At 40.2% G+C, this 24,217-nt stretch overlaps 1 protein-coding gene and 1 long non-coding RNA gene across 2 annotated transcripts; one reads left to right on the top strand and one right to left on the bottom strand.

Moving 5' to 3' along the window:
• Window positions 1-368: 368 nt before the first annotated feature.
• On the bottom strand, window positions 369-12,487 carry LOC143269468 (uncharacterized). Its single transcript, XR_013045887.1, has 4 exons — window positions 12,264-12,487; window positions 8,425-8,484; window positions 2,394-2,467; window positions 369-1,024 (listed from the first exon to the last, which is right to left on the bottom strand). It is a non-coding gene; the product is annotated as an uncharacterized LOC143269468 (long non-coding RNA).
• Window positions 12,488-18,927: 6,440 nt separating this feature from the next.
• On the top strand, window positions 18,928-19,622 carry Cetn1 (centrin 1). The gene has a single exon (XM_006994206.4). It carries the CDS (start codon window positions 18,968-18,970, stop codon window positions 19,484-19,486), a length of 519 nt encoding a protein of 172 aa, XP_006994268.1. The 5' UTR covers window positions 18,928-18,967; the 3' UTR covers window positions 19,487-19,622.
• Window positions 19,623-24,217: the final 4,595 nt, after the last annotated feature.

Below are 24,217 nucleotides of genomic sequence, written 5' to 3'. Positions count from 1 at the left end.
TTATAAAATGAGGATAGTAGTGCTATCACCGCTTAGACACACTGTTGGCCGAGTGACATCAGGTATCAGTGCCATCAGGAAAGCGTTCCTTAGCAGTCAAATGCCCCAATAGAAATGAGCAGAAATCCAGAGCCACACAGGTCAGATGTCAGCCATAGGTTTCATTCATTTTTTTCCACTTGTAATCTCTTTACATCTAATAAAATTTTATGTGACACCAGGCAGGTAAAATTGATACACAAATCAAAAGACTTTTACTGAGAGTAAATCATAAAGAAATTTATCTTAAAACAATTCTTTGGTATACATATATATATATATATATATATATATATATATATATATATATAATTTGTGGTGGTTATGAATACAGAGACCTTTTCCAACGCCAAAGTGTTCCCTTCCATCTGTTGTCACATCCAGCTACAGTACCCCATATGGTGTCTTGTCACACCCTTTTATCAGTTGTGGTCTATGGAACCAGTGCCTAACGCTGAAATCCATGTCACAAAAGACACCAAGTACAGAACTGACAGCTGCTGCAGCACAGTAGTTTAACATACAGACCCTCACACTCCCCTGTATTTATGATGTGGATGGAAGCCAGCCTCTCCACTTTCCCAGTCAGTTGGAACCTTATCAATAACTGTGGTCACAGAGTCACTGAGGCCTGGAAGGGAAGGGGGACCAGATTTTATCTTCAGATTTAATTAACTCATTCAGGAGTGTTGGATCCTTGGGTAATGTTCACATTAGCCAGACTTGGAAATCAATTTAGGAAGTGGTAGCACTCCCCATTATGATCACTAATGTGTCCACTGTGCAGATTACACCTCTTGGTTGACTGGTCTCCCCTTTCCAAGGGGAGCCCTTAATTCTTGACTGCTTCTTCTGCTCTGCCTCAGGAACCTCTTGCCACACAAATCAGAGTTCCTTTTTTAGGCTTCCTAGTTACTACTCCTTTCTGTTGTCATGACAGCACTCCTCTTCTCCATATCATCCAATCTTCACTGTGGGTGAAAATCTAGGGAGAAAACATTAACAGAAAAGGTGCCCATTGCTTTCATAGTCACAGAAGCATGGTAATCTCATCAGAAGTGCTCTAACCCCACAGCAGGGCCCTTGCATTCTGAAAGGACTTCAGATCTTTGGATGTGTGAGGGTGAATTTCAATACTTCAATCTCAGAAGCTACTGATGTTGTGGAAGTTTTCATTGGAAAAACAAAAATTGCTCAGAGGTGGTACTTTCTGTATTTGGGTGTTATATTTTCTTTTGACATTCCCCTCCAGATGTATCCCATCCCAGAGCTCTTTACAGGCTGTTTGCATTTCCTCCACAGTGAGAAAGGCATGGTGATCTTGGTGTGTGTGTGTGTGCGCGCGCGCGTGTGCGTGCGTGTGTGCGTGCGTGCGTGTGTGTGTGTGTGTGTGTGTGTGTGTGTGTGTGTGTGTAGGGAAATTCAGGCCTGCTCTTTCCCTCCTCACTGATCTTCAGAGATTTGAGCCTGAAACTCGCTGCTAAGACTTCCTGCCCAATGACTTCCTGTGTAAACAAAAACAACTCATCCAGATCCAAGCGAAAACCACAAACATCTCCCATAGCCTCTATTACTCATTCTTTTAGAAAGAACAGTTGGAATATTCCCATTAGCCACTGGGCCCCTAATCTATGATTATTAAAATTCTTATCACATAAGCTTTTGAACAAAGTTTAGCCACACAAACACAACCATCTCTTTCATCTACATATTTTGAAAGGAAAGCGACAGAAGTTATGGATTCCACAGTCAGAAGGAGCCTCCTTTGATAGTGGAATGTTTGTAATTATTTAAATACTTTCACAGCAAGAGCTCACAGTGGGATGGTTTCTCAAAGTATTACTGGAGTCTCCCTGCAGGTAACCATGTAACTGTGTGAAAGCTGTTGATTAAACAACCTGGCATGAGGTAAAATTTGAGTCCCCCACTTAGGAATGCTGCCCTGAATATTCGAAGTCCTTTGTCATTCACTACATCATTCACTTTCACTTCTAAGAAACTGAAGTGCTCTTCTACTACCCCAGACCCACCACAAGGCTTCCAGTAAAAGGCACAAACCTCTGCTGGATTTTTATATTTTTAAAAGACAGTTAAAGAATAATATTTTCCAGCTCACAAGCAATTAATTAGGAGTAGCCTCAAGACTCCATGGAAATAGAATTCACTATTTGTTCTGTCCCTTGGGAGAACGTTTTCGAATATAGACAGGCAATGGCTATTCTAGGACTCTTTTGATGGCAGTCACTTAAATAAAATAAATAAATAAATAAATAAATAAATAAATAAATAAATAAATAAATAAATAAGGAAACAAAGGCTTAAAATAAGGTCAAAGTGAAGCTGGCCAAACTCACCTGACATTCCTTCCAATTTAGACACTAGATAAGAGCACACACAACTCTCTGTTTCTTTTTTTGCCCTTTCCAGTCTGTGGAAAGGACAAATAATTAAGTTATTCAGTTATTTATTCACTGAGTCATGACCTATGGAGTACCTACTGCATGTGCCCTAAGTGCATGCTGGTACTGTAGGGTCAAAAATAAAAAAGGGCAATATTTGTGTTTTCTGTTTCTTTACTTGCCTATGATTTGAAATACATAATGATAATAAATAAAAATATGTTTAAATGATCTCTGCCATCTTTGTGACTGAAGATCAAACGTAACGAAGTGCTCATAAGGCATTGTCCTAATTTTTATCCTTTTGCTGTGATAAAAAAACATGACCAAAAGCAATTTAGGTAGGAATGGTTTTGGTTTGCAATTCCAGGTTACAGTCTGTTACTGTGGAGAAGTCAAGGCAGCAACTTAAAGTATCGCATCCACAGTTACGAGGGAAGAAAGAATAAATGCTTCTTTGCTTGTTTTCATCCTGTTTCTGCTTTCTTAATTAACACAGGACTCCCTGCCTAGAGAATGGCACTGTCCACAATGGGCTTGGTCTTCCTACATCAATTAGTAAGTCAATTTCCCCTCCCTACACATGTTTACAGGCCAACCTGATGGAGGCATTTCCTCAACTGAGACGCTCTTCTCAGGTGAATATATAGATTGTCAAATTGTCATTTAGAACCAACCAGCACCACACTACAGATTATTAGCTGAATGGGATGTTTTATTTCAAAGACAAGAAATTTAAAAATAGTTTTCACAAGAATATTTAGAAATATTTCTATTATTATGTAACTTTCTTGACTGAAAGACACATATTAGAATCCCTGTATCTGCCTGCTTATACACGAAGAGGAAATTAATTTTTACTCTTCTAAATGCAGAATCAGTGGATTTTGACACATTTATCCTAAGTATATGAGTAAACCTGGGGAGCAGCTCAGGGGTAGATAGAATGCATGCTTACCACACTCAGGGCCTTGAATCTGCTTGTTTATTCAGGTTTTGTTGCTCTTTTGTGTTTGGAAACAGGTGTGGAACTCACTATGTAGCCCAGGCAGGAATCCAACTCACAGGAATCCTCCTGCCTTAGCTTCCCAGGTGCTGGGATCACAGGTATGAACCACCATGCCCATCCACCACCTCTTTCATTTTTTATTTGCTTCTGTGGTGGTATATATTTTTCTGTTATGCTAGCCATTAAATCAAGTATAAAAATAAACTGGTTAACACCAGACTCACAGAGTACTTATTAAACCAAGATCGAATTTATTTTGCTTCTCAATGCTTTCTCTTATCCACTGGTCCTTCCCTCCTAAACCAAGACTTCAAAGTTCAATGAGGCATTTAATGTCTCAGTAAAGTAAGAAGAAAGATTTTTAACAGTAATAACTGTTAAAATTATTAAATGTTAATTACTGTTAATTATTCAAATATTTCAAAGGGGAAGAACAAAAATTTATAGCCATAAATGCTCATAGTGATGAAGAATAAAAGGTTTAAATTTTGTGAGTTAAAGGTGTTGCTTAAAAAGTTAAGAAGTCATTGGGGGTGATATAAAGAAGAAAATAATAAAGATAGTAGAAATTAACAAGGGAAAATGTGCTAATAAGGATGATCAACAAAAATTAACTGTTTGACAACAATAACATTACCAAATCTCTGGCAAGAAAACAAGCTAAGGTATTCATTAACATCAGGAAAGAAGATGAAACATAGCAATCATTGCAGAGTGGCTGGGATGTAACCTAGTTGATAAAGTACTTAATTAGCACTCATGAAGTCCTCAGTTGGTGTGGGGGCACACACCTGGACAAGAGGATCAGAAGTTGAAAGTTATTCTTGGCCTGGTCTGGTGGCGCACGCCTTTAATCCCAGCACTCGGGAGGCAGAGCCAGGTGGATCTCTGTGAGTTCGAGGCCAGCCTGGGCTACCAAGTGAGTTCCAGGAAAGGCGCAAAGCTACACAGAGAAACCCTGTCTCGAAAAACCAAAAAAAAAAAAGTAGAAAAATCAAAAAATGATTTAATAGCACTATGTAAAATTTTATGACAATAAATTTCAATTCCTAATGAAAGATGCAAATTACCAAATGTAAGTGATCAAAACTGGCTCAAAATGGAACAGGAAATCCTAATAGGTTAGCAAGGCATGGTAGATTACATCTGTAATCCCAGCACTGGACAGGTTGAGGCAGGACAACTGCCCACCTGATTACATAGTGAGTTCTAGGACAGCCTAAGCTGCAAAGTGAGGTTCTACTAAGAGAAAAAAAGACAAAGCAACAAAATCCCCAATATTTTATATACATTAAAGAAACTGAATCTTAAAAGACATTAAAAATTGAAATAATAAAAGTTAAATTCACACAGTAAATTGAAGTAATTCAAGGTTTTTTCTCACAATCCAAAATCCATATTTTTACTATAATAAATACCAAACACTCAAGGATTAAATAACCCCATATTTTATAACATTTTTGGATTATATACAAAGAATACTCTTGAATTCATATTACAACATTTGCTCAATGTTAATACCAAAATTTGACCAAGACATTAGAAGAAGAGTATAGGTGAACTGTGAATATAGGTGTAAGAACCCTAAACAATGTATAGCAAACTATTTTCAGTAATGAACACAAGCCTGATAATCACCACATTAGATTTACTCTCTCTCTGTGTCTCTCTTTCTCTGTCTCTCACTCTCTCTGTCTCTTTCTCTGTCTCTGTCTCTCTCTCTCTCTCTCACACACATACACACACACACACACACACACACACACACACACGTGTGGTTCACATACGTGTATGCATTTGGAGGACAGAGGTTGACATTGGGTGTTTCCCTCCATCATTTTCCACCTTATTTTTTCTTGTTATTACATTTTGTTTGTTTGTTTGTTTTTCCAGACAGGGTTTCTCTGTGTAACAGTCCTGGTTGTCCTGGAACTAACTCTGTAGACCAGGCTGGCCTCAGACTCACAGAGATCCACCTGTCTCTGCCTCTGCCTCCCTAGAGCTGGGATTAAAGGTGTGTACCACCTCCTGGCTTAAAAACATTTTTTTTGCATGTATTTGTGTATATGGGGGGAAGGTATATATGTGCCATGGCACACATATGGTCATAGGACAACTTTCAGAAACCCTTTCTTTCTACCAAAGGGGTGGCTCATGCCTGTAATCTCAGCCCTGAGGGAGGCTGAGACAGGAGCATTGCTTTAAGTTCAAGGCCAGCCTGAGCTACAGTATAAGATCCTGTCTTTAAAAAGTCCAGCAACAAAATTCAGTGGATAAACGTACTTGCTGCCAAGCCTGAAGACCTGAATTCAAATTCCTGGAACCTATGGAATAGAGAGAATCAACTCCCAAAAGTCATCCCCTAACCTCCACACATGTATTACAGCAAGCATGCCTCCTCCCTTTCATCCACATACAGAGCAAATGACTAGCAAAAGTTGTAGGACAATGATCTGGGGTGGAGAAAGACAGATGAAGGAACAATGGATTTCAAACACAATGGTGAATGTTCTCTCTGGAACTCAGTTGTGGTTATTTAGGCATTTGTTCTAATACTTTTCTAGTATTTTTACCTCCATCAGAGCCACTCTTTAAAAAAAATTAAATTTTTACTTTTCTATGGATGATGTTTTGCATGCATGTATATATGTGGATTATGTGTATACAGTGCCCAAAGAGGCCAGAAGAGTGTATCAGATCTCCTGGAGCTAGAGATACAGATGTTTGTAAGGTACCATGTAGGTGCTGGGAATTGAACCCTGGTCTTCTGAAAGAGCAACCAGTGCTCTTAACCATCAAGCCATCACTCTAGCTTCATCATCCCTACTGCCAGACTGGATTATCATGGTGCCTCCTCCAGAAAGAGTTGCTCTGATTCCAAGACTAAGCAGAGTTCTTTGCTGTGTGGTATCATCTTAAGTGACATCACTATCAGCAACCTGTCTGACCTTATCTACCTTGTTGAACTGTCCTTCTGCAAAGCCCTGGAAACCCCTCTAGAGGAACCTAAAGATGGTTTTTCAATTCTGCCTTAGGAACAGATTATCAGACCAGATGACAAAGGAAACCGTTCTTGAGTCCCAAGTGTAGAACTTGTTTTACATTTTGTATTTCAATGATCACTATTATACATCAAGTCTCAAACAGTATGGCATTGTTACTTAAAGAATTGAAGGGCCATTGTAGCTGGAGAGTTTTCTCTCTGGGTCCCACCAAGCCCTGGCAGTCCCTTAGCCCACTTATAAAATAAACATACAGATGCTTATATTATTTAAACTGCTTGGCCATTAGCTCAGGCCTATCATTGTCTAGCTCTTACTCTTATATTTAGCCCATTTCTATTAATCTATACTTTGCCACGTGGCTCATGGCTTATTGGTAATTTACATCTTCCTTGTCCTGGCAGCGGCTCCAGCAGTCTCTCACTCTGCCTTCCTGTTCCCTCAATTCTCCTCTCTGTTAGTCCCGCCTATACTTCCTGTCTGGCTACTGGCCAATCAGTGTTTATTTATACAGAGTGATATCCACAGCAGGCCACTGTTTATGGTGGTGCCCGACTATAATCCCAGTGCTTAGGAGGCAGAGGCAGGCAGATGCAAGGTTGCAGTGAACCTGTGTTACAAAGCATGAGCCTATCTCAAAAAAAAAAAACTAAATAAAAGTTTTGTTATAAGTAGTATAAGACATCAGATGGAAGTGAGGGTTGTTAGATGCATCTTTTAATTTTTTGTCATTGTATGCTGTTACAAATTGGATGAACTTAACCTATAGAAATTTGTGCAGAAATAAGAACTACAGGTGTTACTTCTCTCACCAATGTATTTGTTCCTAATTCACATTAAGTCAGCACCTACAATGTGCAAGCCAGTCCAATTCTCAAGTGACTCAGATATGTATGGAGGTAGAAGAAGGGAGATTATCATTTACGAATGTCTTTTTTATATGAAACAAAAATGATGGCTTTGTATCCAAAGGTATTTGCTACCCAGCCTGATGACCTGAGTTAAATCCCTGTGACCTGAATGGTGGAAGGCCAGAATTGACTCCCAAAAATTGTCCTTTGACCTCCATACATGCACCATGACCACCTCCCCCTGCCTCCTGACACATACACTCATACAACCAGTTAAATGTTGTTTAAAAAAAAGAGATCTGGCTTGGGCTGGAAAGGGCTCACCAATTAAGAGCAGGTATTGCCCTTGCAGAGGACTCGAGTTCAGTTCCCAGGACCCATATTACATGGCTCACAAACTGTAACTCCAGTTCCAAGGGGATTCAAAGCTTCTGACCTCAGTGAACAGCAAATACTTATGTACATATACCACACCTCCCATAACTAAAAGCAATAAAATCTTTACAAAGATATTTGTTTCATTAAATAATACTCGATTATCAAAAAAGTTTCCAGGTGGGGTGGCACACACCTATAATGCCAACAACATTCAGAGGCTGGAGCAGGAAGAATCATCTTGAGTTCAAGGCCAGCCTGAGCTTATTTAGAACTATTTGTTCTAGGCCAAGTTGAGCTACAGTATGAGACTCTGTCTCAAAAGTACAGAAAAAATTAAATATTACAATGAAAATAAAGTTACAGTCTGACTGCTTGGATGTTTGTTCCAGTTTACAGCTCTCACATTTATTTTCCCTGGGAGAAGAAAGAAGTTAGCTAGAGCTAAATGCGTCAGTTTTAATGTCTGTCCCATCCACAGTGTCTGTTTTTATTTATATGGGAGTGCTAGCTATATATTTTATTCAGCATTGCTTTCACATATGACACTTGAGGACATGTGCAGTGTTTATGATCCTAGCTATTGTATAATGGGTGATCATTTTAATTTATGAATGATCCCAATTGTTACTTGCCCCAAACGGCAATGGAATTTTTCAATATCCTCAAAATAAATGCCTCCCTCTAGAGCAGAGAACATAATATGACAGTGTGTCAACCGCAGATTTGTCTTGAGATTATTTACTTACAATTCAACAGTGCTGGCCCAAGAAATGTCCTGTCAGCAAAAGTTGCAGTGTTTGAAGTTGCTGGGAGAAAGAGAGGAAACAGCCAAGGTTCAGAAATGCAAAGAATGTAGTTTCCCTAAATGCCTCAGGATTACAAGATACTATAGAACTTGGAAATTTGCTCTTTAAAATGGTCCTGGAGGATTCCTTAACTATTTCTACACAATTGAAAGTTTAAGTTACTAATGGGGAGAGGGAATGTACTTTTGTTTCTTAGACTCTTAATAATGAGAATCAAAAATGACATACATAATGAGAATATGTATGATTCTTGATAAAAATATATAATAAGACTATATCACTCATATAATGAGCATCAAGTCAATCACAGAATTGGTATAATTTTTTTTTTTTTTAATACAGAGTCTCACTGTGTGTCCCTAGCTGGCCTAGAACTCACTATGTAGACCAGGCTGGCCTTGAACTCACAGAGATAACTTTCCTCTCTCTCGGAGTACTGGGATTAAAGACATGTGCCACCACGCCCAGCTCAATCACAGAATTGATTTATATACAAAATCTATGTTTCAGAAGTTTTGTTTGTAAACGCAAAAATCAAAGTTCCCTGTGTCCTTCCTGAATCTCTTTATTTTTCTCAATTCCCTGTAGAAGCAGACTTCTGAGAACACAGTTGAGAAGGACAATTGAAGGACAGTTCTCTAGGTGTCTGTCCCTTCTCTATGCTATGCACAGATCTTTGTGAGTGGCCTGGAAGACTGTACCTAGATCAGCCCCACTTCCAGTTAAAGAGGCTTACAGGAAAAAGAGGTCCAGGAAGAAAGGACACAGGGACACAGAGGCCAGGGTAGGTTCCTCTCTCTTCAAGCTGCTTCAAGGGGTTTCCCTTCTGACTGGCCCCAGTATGGTTTATCTTTTAATGAAGATATCTAGGCACACATACCTTTTAAGCTGATCTCCCTGTCTATAGCCTTGTTTCTGAGAAGCATCATCACTAACTGAACCATAGCAGAAGCAAGGACCACAAAGACTGGCTAAACACACACCCATAGGACAACTCAGCTGGCTCTGTTTTGCATCTACACAATACTTTCCTTTGGGTTTTTTAACTGGGATTGTCAGTGTCTTTAAAAAGGTCACACACTCTCCAGGTCACTGCTAATCCCTAAAAATGTTCTTATCAGCAAGCCACATGGCTCCTCCGTGTTACTGAGTCCCCAGTGTGCCTCTGACCTTTCAACCTCTGCTGAGTGAAAATTCTCCTTTATTAAAAGCCTCAGTCAGGCTGAAGTCTGAAGGCTCTTGGAGAATGAAAGCAAGTACATCACAACAACTCGAAAAAACAAACAAACAAACAAACAAATCCAATGCAGCCACTTTTGGGCCTTTTATTTAATTTCTGATCTTGTCAAACCCTGGCATCTGGTGGGGCCTCTGACTAGAGTCCATGAGTGTCTGTGCTGAGCTGATAACAACACTGGTCCTGTTTTGTTTTCTTCAGCATCTTCTCAGCAAAGCAAACTTAGTTTGGACTGATCTGAGATTCTGTTCAAGAGTTGAAGAGGAAGGGCTGGGTGTGGTGGTCCAAGCCTTTAATCTCAGCTCTCAAAAGGCAGAGGCAGGCGTTGATGCAAAAAACACATCTCTCACCTTAAAGGGAATAAGAGGGAGTCTATTCGGAGCCAAATTTGAGTGCCCATGGCCCAGGAAATGTGGAGCCAGGTCATCCCAGGCTCCAATATGGAAGAATTCCATAGAGTAGGGCAAAGAAAGTCATAAATGAAGGCATTTAAAAACAAACATTGGAATATCAGAAATGTGGGTCACAGCAAGATCTCTCTCCTATAGGCCTCAGATGATATCTGATGACATTCTTAGCTTTTGGGTTGGTAGAAATTAGTAGCCTGTTAACAGAGTCCAAAAGGCTTTTAATCTATTGGTCACAGGATGCTAGTTCTGACACAGAGGTTGACAAGGAATGGCTCTTCAGGGGGCTAAAGCTAGCCCTAGATTAGGTAATTAAGCTCAGACCTGCACCATCCCAACCTCACTACATCACTACATCTCTAATCAGTCACCCTGTTTTTGCAGATACAGCTTCTTTCCAGGAATTTTTGTTCACCCAGGTGAGTTCAATACTAGCTTGGCCTACATAGTGAATTCCAGGCTCAGCCAGGGTTATATAGTGAGACTCAGGGAAAAAGAAAGAAAGGAGGAAAGAAAGAGGCTAGAAACATTTAATTAATTGATTGATTTTATTTTTATTTTTGAGACAGGGTCTCCTTATATAGCCCAAATTGGGCTGAAACTTGCAATTCTCCTGCCTTGCTTCAGCTTCCCAGATGTTGAGATGTCAGGTATGCATCTCGTACCCACCTATCACATTCAAAATGCTTTGGATCATCATTCATCTTCCTCCTTTCCTTTCTCTGTTGACTCTGAAGCCCAAATGATGTATGAAGTGGAGATATTTGTTGGTAGATTTATATTGTAGATCAGGCTCCACATTAAATACCATCTCTGTGTCTCCTTGTTTGCTAAAACATACAAGTTTCCCTAGGCCTTGGTCCCATCCTTTGAAAGCCACAAAAGAAGATCTACAGTTTTTGTGAGTTGCTTGTTGGTTTGTTTCTGGGAAAGGATGTGTTTGTGAATACGTGTTGTTTGTTTGTGAGGAAATTAAATTTGCTCAATGGTTAGTTAAACCATAATAACGGGTTGGGGTGAAGCTTGGGGTGGAGTAGTCAGTCACCTACAGTTCCTGAGGATCTGGGATCAGTGACCCCAGCATTGAAAAGGGACAGAAAGAAGTGTGGGGGTCCAACTCTGACCTTTTAAAGGGTTCTTAACTTGGAGGAGAGAAGAATTAAGAAATGACAGATAGAAAGAGAGAACTAGATGACAAGAAAGACAGAAACACAGGATAGCTTTGGGAGGGACTGGGTCAATACCCATCAGACTCATCCTTTATTGAAAATGGCTTTTTATAACATGCCAAGGGGAGAGGCAGAAGACCTTCCCCTTGCAAGATCAAAGCACACCGTACAGCCAAGTGTAGACCCTTTCAAACCTGGTAAATACGCTCATGGTCAAATCATCCCATTATGTAGCCCTGCTGGGTAAAGCAAGCTCAGATTCTCTGACTGTGAGTAAGTTCTCACTAGGAAGCCTCCATGGGCTCCCACAAGGAGGCCACAGTAGAGCCAGCAAAACATGCTGTGATCACTAAAATTCACTTTTTGAAAAGATAAAACAGAGTATGCTATAGCCATTTCATGCTGCTGTAGGCTTCTTCCATATGCTTCCTTGGCTCCCAGGGAACTGAATGCCTCAAGCTCTCCTTTGGTATTGGGAATATTTGGGTGAAAGATACAGGAACTGTGAAACTCTGGCAAATTCTTTTTATAAAATACACCCTGGATTTGTATCTGAAAGGAAGACTTCTTTTTCGTGGGGTTTACAGAAGGTGAACTCATGTAGCCCTTGGCTGGACACTAAAGTCTGTTCCTGAGCTTGCCAAAAGGATTGAGGTTGAGTCACTGGACTTGACTTCACAGTCCCACTCAAGAGACCACTGGGACTGTAAATGCTTGCTGCTGAATCCATTTCTTGTAAATAACTCCACATATTAGGAACACATAGTTTATGGTTTTGGAGTGCACCCTCAGGGGTCCAGTACAGTTGTCCTGCTTATTTTCAGAGCAGCTCTGGTCTGCACTTGTAGGAAAGCAAGCAGGCAGCCCCTAGACACTTTACTATGCATATTCTCTGTCTTGGGTGGCACTGAGACTCAACAGATCTGCTGAGTAGAACTTAAATTTTAGAAGACTCTGGAACCTTACCTTTCTCATGCCATGACGGTCCATTGGAAACCACATAGTCACTGGGAGTAGGTTGCATGCCTCTTTGAACTTCATCTCAACTGACTGTAGATCCTGTTGTCGAGTTCTAATAGTTCTTTCCTCTCCTTCCAGCCCTTATATCTTCATGCCTAGATTTAAACAAGAATCTCCTTTCCTCCTCTCTGAGAATCCACAACTGATTTTTCATATTATTCAGGACACCCATGAAAACACACACACACACACACACACACACACACACACACACACACACACACACACACGAGCACACGAACACACATTCAGGAGGGCAAAAACTGCAAACAAACATAAGAAAACAAATTGATTGTATCCATTAATTTCTGAGTATCTCATTTAGTTTCTACTAGTTTAAATAAAACTGGAAAGTGATTTTAACATAAATGAGAACAAAACTGGGTTGAACATACATTGTAGCCTCACACCAATGCCAACCAAAGGCACTGGTGGGCAATACTAACTTGTATATGGAATTGTATATTTCATGTAATAATGTAATAAATATCATAAGGAAGAATTGAAAAAGAACAAAGGGATTGTTACATGACTCAGTGGGTACTTGCCATATAAACTTGGGCATCTAAGTTTGATCCCAGTATAAAAGCAGACTTACTCCATGCCTGTAAGCATGAGCACAAACACTCACATACATACTGTCTTAGTTAGGGTTTCTATTGCTGTGAAGAGACACCATGACTATGGCAACTCTTCTGAAGAAAATTATTTAATTGGGGCTGGCTTTCAGTTTCAGAGGTTAGTTCACACTGTGAACCCTAAGATTGCATTATTTACTGGAAAATTCCGTTTCTAGTGGTGTGGCTCATCCCTACCACACACCTTTAATCTAAAAGCTTTCTGCTTATTGTAAACAGGATTAGGTAAAAGCAACATTCCATAGGTGAAGAGGCAAAGCAAGCAACAAGTTGACAGGAATCAGGAGGATAGATAGAGAGATGCACAGGAAGTAGAAGGGAGGGACATTGAGATGGAGAAATCTTGTTTGAGACAGCATAGGAAAAAGCTCTCTCTTAAACATCAGTGGAGGAGGAAGATCAGCTGAATTGGCTGCTTTCTCTGCCTCTCTGAGCTAGCAGGATTTCACCCCAGCATCTGGCTCTTGAGTCTTTATTGTTAAAATTGAGCGATTGAGATTTTGTTAAACAACAACAACAACAACAACAACAACAACAACAACAACATAGTCCATTATATAAATGGGGATAGGCATAGTGTCATGCAGGCAGACATGGTGCTAGAGAAGGAGCTGAGAGTTCTATATCTTGACATGCAGGTAGCAAGGAGACTGCCACACTAGACCTACACTTCCTCCAACAAGGCCACACCTTCTAATAGTGCCACTCCCTATGGGCCAAGCATTCAAACCCATGAATCTATGGGGGCCATACCTATTCAAACTACCATACATACCAGTAATATTTTTTTTCCTAAGGACAAAGGTAAACGCCAAACATATGGGACTTGTCCTGTCTAGTTTTATGTCAATTTGACATAAGCTAGAGTTATCTGAAGGAAGGGAACCTCAATTGAGAAGATGCTTCCATAAGACCCAGCTGTAAGGCACTTTTAAAATTAGTGATCATGTTAGAGGGCTCAGACTATTTTGGGTGGTGCCATCCCTGGGCTCTATAAGAGAGCAGGCTGAGCATACTATGGGGATCACACCAGTAAGCAGTACCCCTCCGTGGCTTCTGTATCAGCTCCTGCCTCCAGGCTCCTACCCTATTTGAGTTTCTGTCTTGACTTCCTTCAGTGATGGAATACAATGTGGAAGCATAAGGCAAATAAATTCTTTCCTCCCCAAACTTGCTTTCTGGTCAGATGTTTCATCCAGCAATAGAAATCCTAACTAAGACAGCTTTCTTCTAGTGATTGTTCAACTGAACCCAATGGGCTTGCATCTTGGTGAGTATAAAGCCAAAAAACAAACAAACAAACAAACAAACAAACAAACAAAAACAAAAAACAACCAGGATATGAAAGAGTGGAGAGACATCTTTTACTGGCAGCAGTGAGATTGTCTGGAAAGCATTCTATCCTTAAATGAAGATTGAGAGGGGATTTTTACAGGAAAACCTATTCATATCATACATACAAAAACACAGCTCTCTCCTCAAAGGGAGTAAGAATTGATAATTGAGCAAGAAACAGGTGATCATGGCACATGCATGAATTTAAATTGTTCTAAAGGATATGTTTTAGTATGGAAATGATTTCATGAAGCTTCTATAACTATAGAACAAAATGAAGTCAGAAAAAAGTTATTTCTCAAATACAGATGGAAGCAGGTTACAGACAGGTTAGACAGGTTACAGCGAAGCAGGGAACTATCTGGATATAGGCTTTGGATGTCACTTTTAGCTTTTGGGTTGGTAGAAGTCAAAAACTATCTGTTAATGTATCCTAGAAGGTTTTAGCTGATAGTCACAAAGGTGGACAAAGATTGGCTATTAAGGGTATTGTGATGCTTAATTTTGTCAGCTTGGCACAATCTAGAGCCACCTAGGCAGAGAGTTTCAAGGAGGAATTGTCCAGATAAGGTAGGACTCTAGACATGTTGTGGAGGATTGTCTAATACACTATTTGAGGTAGAAAGACTTGGCCATTGTGGGCAGCAGCCATTTCCTGGCTGTGTATCCTGCACTGTATGAGAGTAGAGAAAGCAAACTGAGCACTAGTAAGCATGCATGTATTCATCCTTTATCTTCTTTTGGCTATGAATGTGACTAGCTGTTTCACATTCCTAAGCCTTAACCTCCTTAAAATTTCGGACTGTAACTTGGAATTAGGAGCTAAAACCTTTCTCCCCAAGCCGGGCGGTGGTGGCGCACGCCTTTAATCCCAGCACTCGGGAGGCAGAGCCAGGCGGATCTCTGTGAGTTCGAGGCCAGCCTGGACTACCAAGTGAGTTCCAGGAAAGGCGCAAAGCTACACAGAGAAACCCTGTCTCGAAAAACCAAAAAAAAAAAAAAAAAAACCTTTCTCCCCAACTTGTTTTTTTGTCAGGGAATTTTATCACAGCAACAGATATGAAATAAGAATAGATACTAAAAAGAGCCCAAGATACTTCAGCCCTATATCTGCTATATTCCAACTCTCTACAAACACAAAGTTCCAATCAGACAACCAGCTGTGTAGAATCTTTAACAATGCAGATGTGGCATTTTTTTCAGGGAACTTTACTTCATAATGTTCATGTAAGAAAGCACATTTCTGGAGACATACCTGAGTGGTAAATAGCATTTACTTTTGCAACCAGGTTCAGTTCTTAGTACCCACATGTTGACTCACACATATCTGTAACTCCACTTTCCAAGGGATCTGACACCCTTCAGGGGCATCAGGTATGCATGTGATGCACATACATACATGCAGGCTTTCTCAGTTTCGATGTACATTTTTGAGCATGCTCCACTCTGGCCATGTATCACATATTCAAGAAAAGAAATAAGCAGAAGATAATACTTCTGGGTAGAGAATTTTGTATTACAATGAGCAAAGTTTACCCCAGGTCACCTAAAATAATGAGTCAGAATGACTTGGTGGCCTCTGCTGCTTCCTCATAAAATTTCTCCAATGAGCTCTAGTTGAAACAAAAATAACAACAACTTTGAAGGTAGATTAAGGATTTGGAGGGTGGAGTAGAGAGAATTATTTTTTTATGTAGCTCAGACTGTTCCCAAACTCCTGATTCTCTTGCCTTAGCTTCCAAAACGCTGGGATTACAGGCATTCACCACATGCCTAGCCCAGCTAACAGTCTTTTAAAGAGTCTGCAGTGCCTCCACCCTACCCCAGGACATTCTGAAGTTTGTCCCTAGAGGTGCCTTCCTCACTTAGCTGCTAGGAAAGTTCCCCAGATTCAGACAAATGACACAAATTCCTCTTGAATCTTTCTAGGGAAGTTGCTTACTTCTATGCACTGTTAGGTGCATAGAAGCTGATCAGCAGCCTATCTTTTCAGCCATGCTATGTTTTACTAATAATCTCAATTCTGGGGGAAGGCAGCATGGTGTAAGGAGCAATGTCTAAATGTTGTGCTCAGATAAGCCCAAGGTGTAATCTTAAATACATTTGTTGGCTGTATACTATTAAATATGCATTGCAGATCTCTTCTATGCCTTGCTTTTTTGTTGTTTCCATCTACAAGATGGGGAAGGAATGCAGGAATTACATGAGGCAACAATGGGAGGCCCAGACTCAACACTAGGCACATAATTAATGTCTTCTTTTCAAGTCAGGGTTGAGACTATGAACATAGAATGTTCATCAAGAACTGACTTTGAGGGCACTGTTTTCTATGAAGAGAGTACTTGGTGGCCTTTTGTTGTGACTGCTGATTGTACACATCTGGAAACTATGACAACCAGTTTGCTTTGAGTTCAACTTGGCCCCAATATTGCTCTATATAAGGCAACTTCTAGCCTTTAGTTTTCCTCAACACATCATAGCTTGTCTTGAATTGGGACAGAGGGGTGGCTGTTAAAGGAAATGCAAGTCTGGGAGGAACTGAGGTCTGACTGGCTGGTACCCAGTACTGTATGATCCCATTAGAGAACTGTCCCTGGAGCTTTTTTTTTTAATTGAAAATGCATTAGGGAATTTCAGTATGGTACTTCAAATGAGAGGGTATGTGTGTGTCCCTGGGGTTGAGGGTGAGTTGATTTCCCCAAACCATAAAGATAACAAGACGTAGAATTGGAAGAAGATGCAATAAGTGCAAGAACAGGAGAGGGGAGGGGCCATACAAGCTTCTTTTGCCTTCAAAACCCTATACCTAAGCCCTCTGTCCACTGTCACTGGGGCAGGTCAATTAAACATGCCATGAAGTTCAGTGGATAACACTTTCATAGCATAGGTGTAACCCTAGATTTGATTCCAGGAAAACCAAATAACTAAACAAAATTTCCAAACACTCCATATAATCAGTATTGGATCACAACTTAAAAATGAAACAAAATACAGTTTGTAAAATACTCCTAGTGTTATTGGATCTTTTGAATCCTGCCCCCTTTTCTTTTGATGACTTAGAAGGTATTTTAGGACCAATATTAACTGTCAAGCATTAAATCAATGGATACCAATATTCCTTCAATGTGTCAAGCACTGTCCTGGGGGCCTGGGATACAGAAGCTTTGCAACAAAAACTCTCCCAGTGTCATCTGTTGCACAGATCAAATACTGGTAAATGCAGATTTTTGCAGGGGGCACAAAGAATGCTAAAAATTAAAAGTTGACTACCTATATTTGCTCACTTAGTAACTCTTTTCTTTTTTTCCCATCTGAAAAGCTTCTATTTTTCTCTCATTTCTTTGGTTCCAAAAGACAATTTTAGGTCCTCACATGTGCTGCATAATCACCTCCCATGTCCACAATCAAAGAGGGACCACAGTAACTGAATACAATGGGTTCTCCTATAGATGAGTGTGAAATCAACCAGCATGACCAAATGAAAGTGTGCAGGAAGATTTATTACTTGCAGCACCTAAGGAGAGCACTGGCATTATCTATAAAACAACGCTCTCCCCAATAAAGTGTGGGAGTTTTATTTCAGAAGCCTACACATACTCATATAAGAAAGGACATATTGGAGGTATTTCTGAGTTTGCTTGGTGAAAGGTGTCTATCACTGGACATGTTCAAATTTAAGGTCATGTATCACAGGCTTAAAAGGAAAAATGGTAGGCATGAAACTTCCAGGCATTTGTGTTTAGGATTTTAAGAGCAAAGTTACCTTTAGGCAACCTTGACTGTTTGCTTAGAGGTTTCTTAGGTGGACCTAAAAGGAAGAACAACTTTGAAAGTGCACTCATGGTCTTTTAAAGGGGTAGTAGATTTCTCCTTTATAAAGACAGTTTGCCCATAAAGCTACCTTCCTTCTTAGTGGCTTTTACTACCAGAGTGTGGGTTTCTGTACAGCTCCGAGTGTATGATAAGCAGTGAGAGTTAACATACTGCTAGGGTTTCTAAAATACATGCCAGAATACCAGAATACAATACTTCACCCCTCATCTGTTCAAGTCAAACATTACTTCAACTACTTCAAACCTGGGTACTCAGAAGTGAACCATAATAGACATTACATTTCATATTTGAGAAACTTACAGAAAACTTTTACTATGGTTAAATATAGTCAGGATACAAACTTCCTTAAATTTTATACATAATCACTTCCGTCTTACCTATTTTCTAGTTATATCTAGCAGAACACAGGGTGTGACCTGGGTATTCCTTCCTTCTTTTTTGAATTTAATACAAAGTGATCAAACTCAATCTTGATTACCCTACCTTTGTCCTTGGGTAGCCCCAGACTAAGGAAGTTCTTTTAACTAGTATGGAAAAAGAGCAGGGGGCTTTCAAATAAATGTACACAAGGTGCTGCAGATGCAAACCAGTGGCTTGGAGAGAACTGCGTGTGCCGAAAAACTGTAGAGACAATAGTAGCTGCAGCAAGGTTCTTGCCAGCAGGTATCAACTTGTGGTATCAACTGAGGAAACTGTGGATTATAATGTAAATAAGATCTCACTGATGGGGCAGGGCTCTGTGGTCCAGACACTAGGCACATAGGGGCTGGCGCAGGCGCAGTAGCAGGGGCACCTAGCACACGCGGTGGCAGGGTGCCGTTAAGGACCCAACTGTGATGGAAGATGGCGTCCAACTTGAGGAAGTCAAACGTAGCCTCCACCAGCTACAAGAGAAAGGTGGGTCCTAAGCCTGAACTCACCGAAGACCAAAAGCAAGAAGTTCGGGAAGCCTTTGACCTCTTTGATTCTGATGGAAGCGGGACCATTGATGTGAAGGAGTTGAAGGTGGCCATGAGAGCTCTAGGCTTTGAACCCAGGAAGGAAGAGATGAAGAAAATGATTTCGGAAGTAGACAAAGAGGCCACAGGGAAGATCAGCTTCAATGACTTCTTGGCTGTGATGACTCAGAAGATGGCCGAGAAAGATACCAAAGAAGAAATTTTGAAGGCTTTCAGGTTGTTTGATGATGATGAAACAGGGAAAATCTCATTCAAAAACCTCAAGCGTGTGGCCAACGAGCTGGGGGAAAGCCTCACAGATGAGGAGCTGCAGGAGATGATCGATGAAGCTGATCGTGATGGCGATGGAGAAGTGAATGAGGAAGAGTTTCTTAAGATCATGAAGAAGACCAACCTTTATTAAGTAACTGGCTGGGGTCCCCGCTTCTGCTGTTGTGAAAGTAGAACAGAACAGCTCTGGTCTGTTACCTCTTCCTGCCTCATTTGTCTTGGTTGTCTTCTAAGCCTCTAGATCAATTATACATTTTAATTGTACTTACTTTATGAGTTCTGTTGTTTAATTCTCAAGAGCAAACCTAAATTAAAGGTCCTTGAGGCTAGAGGCCACTAAACTGAACACAGAACAGCTTCTAGGTCAAACAAAACTGGTTTTCTGGTCACTTAAGTGATTTTAAATAACATGCATACACTGGTGATTCTTTCAGTTCAAGTCAGTATTCTCAGTATGGTGAGTTAGAATTTGCCAGCAAGTCATTCAAACCATTGCTTTTCACTTAAGTGGATACTGCTATGAGGGATAATAATGTGGTTACTTAAGAACTATTTAAATTAAGGAAAGATTACTTAAGAATTATTTAAATTATGGAAAGACACTCCTCAATAAAACATTGCTTGCTCCTCAGAAATAAAATATAAAGTATAAGTTTGCTGAGTGTGATGGCACATAGCTATAATCCCTAGCCCTTGGGAAACAATGTATAAGGCCAGCCTAGACTACATAGCTCCCAGTCATCTGGAGACTATAGAGAGAAATCTTGTCTCAAAAACCAAAAGGGTACTGGGGAGATAGCTCATGTGGTAAGGTGCCTGCTGTGCAAGCTTGGAAACCTGATTTTGGATCCCCAACATCAATGTAAATAAAATCCAGTGCTATCTCCGAGGTTTGGAGATGGGGGAGCAGATCAGAGTTTTTAGAGCCTATTGGCTATCAAGCTTTAGTTAATCAGTGAGTTATAGGTTCAGTTAGAAACCTTGTCTCAGTATAGTGGGGCTGGCTGTGGTGGCACTTGCCTTTAATCCCAGCACTAGGGAGGCAGATGCAGATGGATCTCTGTGAGTTCAAGGCTAATCTGGTTTATATAATGAGCTTCAGGCCAGCCTGGGCTGCATAGTGAGATACTGTCTTAAAAGAAAGAAGGTGGTAAGCACATATGTATACACATGTATGCTGGTACCTGCTCACACACATGCACATATCCACACAAACATATCACATACACACAGAGCTAGGACTTTAGCTCAGTACTAGATTATATGTATATAGGCTTTCCTTTGGGAGGTGGTTAACTGCAATGGTTACTATTTTCTAGTTTTATTGTGTGCCAATGAGTCTTCCTTTAATGAGTCTAAATTATCTAGTGAGGAGTATGAAGAGAGGATATGTAGACCTAGCACAGGATAAAAATGTAATTTAATTGTGGCCTAACCAAGTATAACTTTTTAAAGAAATTAAGCTAACTATTCCCCTTTGTTGAGACAGGATTCCTGTGGCCCAGACTGGCCCTATACTTAGTATGTAGCCAAAGATGACTTTGATTTCTAATCTTCTTGCCTCTACCTCCCAAGTGCTGGGATTATAGAAGTTCATCACTACTGCACACAATTTATGCAGTGCTAGGGATAGAACTCAAGGCCTCCTTCATGCTAGGCAAGCACTCTACCAACTGAGCCACAAACCCTTGGGTTTGTTGAGACAAGATTTCATTTGTATCCCAGGCTATTCTCAAACTTCTCCTGCCTTAGCCTTCCTAGTGCTGGGCATCACATGCATCCAACACCATGTTCAGCTTGATATTTTAAACCAATTATTTACAAATGCATAATCTTAGTTCAGGTATTTTGTTTGTTTTTTAAACTTATCTGATATATGGGGCTGAGGACATGGTTTGTTGCTCAACTGTGAGGACCTGAGTCTGGATCCCCAGGACTTACATAAGAAGTCAAGTATGCCTCTGTAGCCCCAATGTTAGGAGTTGGGGAAGGGGTGGTAGATGCAGATCCCAAGCTCGATGGCGAACTAATGCAGCCAATTAGCAAGCCCCAGGTTCAGTGAGAGACTCTGTTTCACAGAAGTATGATAGAGAGAAATAGAGGAAGACACTCTAGATTAACCCTGTCCTTCACAGTACATGTGCATCCACACAAACTACACATGCACAAATATATCCTATGCTACTCATTCTCAGAAATAGCAATGGTAGTTTTAGTTATTAAAATATAACAACTGTACATATGCTATTAGAGTTTAGCTACAAGCTACTGTCTGCTAATTCTTAGAGCTCTGTTTCCTTGTGATATGTACTTAATGTTAGAGTGTCTAGGATACAGTCAGTAAGCTATTTCATTGTGACATATTTTAATATGTATTCATACTACTCAGATTGTTGCACTTGTGTCTATTGTCATGGTCCACATGAAGACTGAACCTGAAGCATCTGCAGCCTATGTGAGTCCTATCATTCTGTTTCAGCTACTTCATCAAAGCTTTTCTTATGGCAATCTTTAGGTAGTGCTGTTGCTTTGACAAGTTAGTCCCTATTACGAGAATTAAGTCCAGAAGACAAGTTGCCCTCATTAGTGACAGACACCATCTGCCAGGAAGACAAGTGAAAAAATTTCCAAAATTAGAGCCTTTAAATGAGCAACTTAATGTGAAGATTTCATTTAGGTTTGCATATGACCACAACATCTACCTTTCTTATTGGTATTTGCCATTAGCTTTCAAAACCTACATCTCAGCAGAAGCATATTATCTGAATTTTCTCTAATTTGAGATTTGTAAATCTTTAAGTACAGTGTCTTCTTTCATTTAAAACAAGGAAGGCTTAGTTTATAGCACATACATACACGTAAATAATGATTTTATTTTGTTTTCTCAAGACAGGGTTTCTCTGTTTATCAGTCCTGGCTGTCCTGTAACTTGCTTTGTAGAGCAGGCTGGCTTCAAACTCACAGAGATCTGCTTGCCTCAGCCTCCTAAGTGCTTTAATCCTAAGGGATTAAAGGTGTGCACCAACACTACCTAGCTAGTGAAAATACTTTTTAAACAAAGACTAAAAGGGGAAAATAAGCTGAGTGCCACCAACATTTCTCTCTCTGCTTCCTGACCATGGACAAAAAGTGATGAGCTGCTTTGTTCTGCCACCATGCCCTCCCACCACTGTGGACAGCCCCTCAGTCAATTAGTCAAAATAAATGTTTTGTCAGGTATGGGGAAAGTAATCTGGGAACTGAGACTATTTCCCGTGAAAATAGAATGCACTGGAGACATACGCTCTCCAAAGAAGTAGGACCTGCCCCTGGGTTCCAAGAGAAAAAAGTGAGAGATGAAGGTTCCAGGAAGACTTCTCAGGTGTCAGAGTGATAACCCAGTGGTTAAGAGAGCTTGCTGCTCCTGCAGAGGACACGGGTTCAGTCCCCAGCACCCACACTGGGCAGCTTACAACTGCCTGAAACTCAAGCTCCATGGGATCTGATGCCCTCTTCTGATTTCCCTGGGCACCTCTGACACACACACACACACACACACACACACACACACACACACACACACCACACACACACACACACACACACACACACACACACAAAAGTAAAAAGAAATCTTACCTCCCCGCCCCCCAAAAAAAAAGACTTCTTAACAATCAAACCTTTCTGATAAAGGACTGTGCTACCTAAGGATTGTGTTCCTGTCAGTCAAGGTACAGAGGCATGGGTTAGATAAGACCGTTCCCCAGGTGCCACAGATGTTTCAAGTGATTACTGTTGTGATAGTCTGTTAGGCATCTCCACTTCAGTATGTATTCCCAGGATGTAACATGAAGTGAAACATCTATGCAGAGAATCTGCAGACTCACAACCTTCTATTTATTATTACTAATGCGTATATATGCAGGTGTGTGTGTGTGTGTGTGTGTGTGTGTGTGTGTGTGTGTGTAAGCGGAGAACAACTTTCAGGAGTTAACTCTCCCCTTCTACTACAGGATCTGGGATCAAACTCCGGTTTTCTGGGCAAACATTTTTACCCAATGAGCCATCTCCTCAGCCTTACAATTTTCATTTTGATATAAATAACCACTCCAAATTACTTTTTCTACATAAGAACATATTGGTGATGACAACCTTAAGAATATGTCTGCATCTGTCATATATTGGACCTTGTCTGCTATGTTTGTAATTAAAGGTTTTATTATTAAGTGATAATTAACTTACTTTGTACCAAATACTTAATATAGTACATAAACAATAGAACTCAGCACAGTTTTTGAAACAGCACATACCCTGCATTAGACATCAATATAGAATCATTGGCATACTCCATTATTATATCCATTAAAAACAAAGAAACTAAGCCATGGAGATATTAAGCAACTTGTTCAAAATTATGTAGCTAATAAGTGCTAAAGGAAGGACTGTAGCCAACTTACTATAGCTCTAGACTTTGGGCACAAAACTAATATCCTTACCCTAACTCTATTGCATTTAACTTATTTGCCAACCTGTCTAGGACAGCAGATGTTTTCCCCCAAAGTCACAGACTTAATAGCACTGCTGGACTTACAACAGTTTTTGAACTTTCCCATTTAGAGACAACCTAAAAAGTTCTAGAAATTTCTTCTGAATATTATGAAGAGACAAATCTTTTCCATTGAAACTAGCCTTAATTTTTAAAAAGACAAGCCCAAATTGTTTGTGGTTAAATCTGGTGAAGAGAATGGCTTGAAAAGTTGGATATTGTCACCTGTGGTGTGAAACAGTAAATGCCATTGAACTGGTGAGCCTAATTTCTTTCAGTAGTCTGAAAACTGGCTTTGAAGAAACTTCAAAGGAGTGTCACCAGGAAGGGAGTAGCTGA

Source organism: Peromyscus maniculatus, chromosome 19 (assembly GCF_049852395.1).
Source record: "Peromyscus maniculatus bairdii isolate BWxNUB_F1_BW_parent chromosome 19, HU_Pman_BW_mat_3.1, whole genome shotgun sequence".
Taxonomy (NCBI): Eukaryota; Metazoa; Chordata; class Mammalia; order Rodentia; family Cricetidae; genus Peromyscus; species Peromyscus maniculatus.
This window is presented reverse-complemented; position numbering and strand designations above follow the sequence as displayed.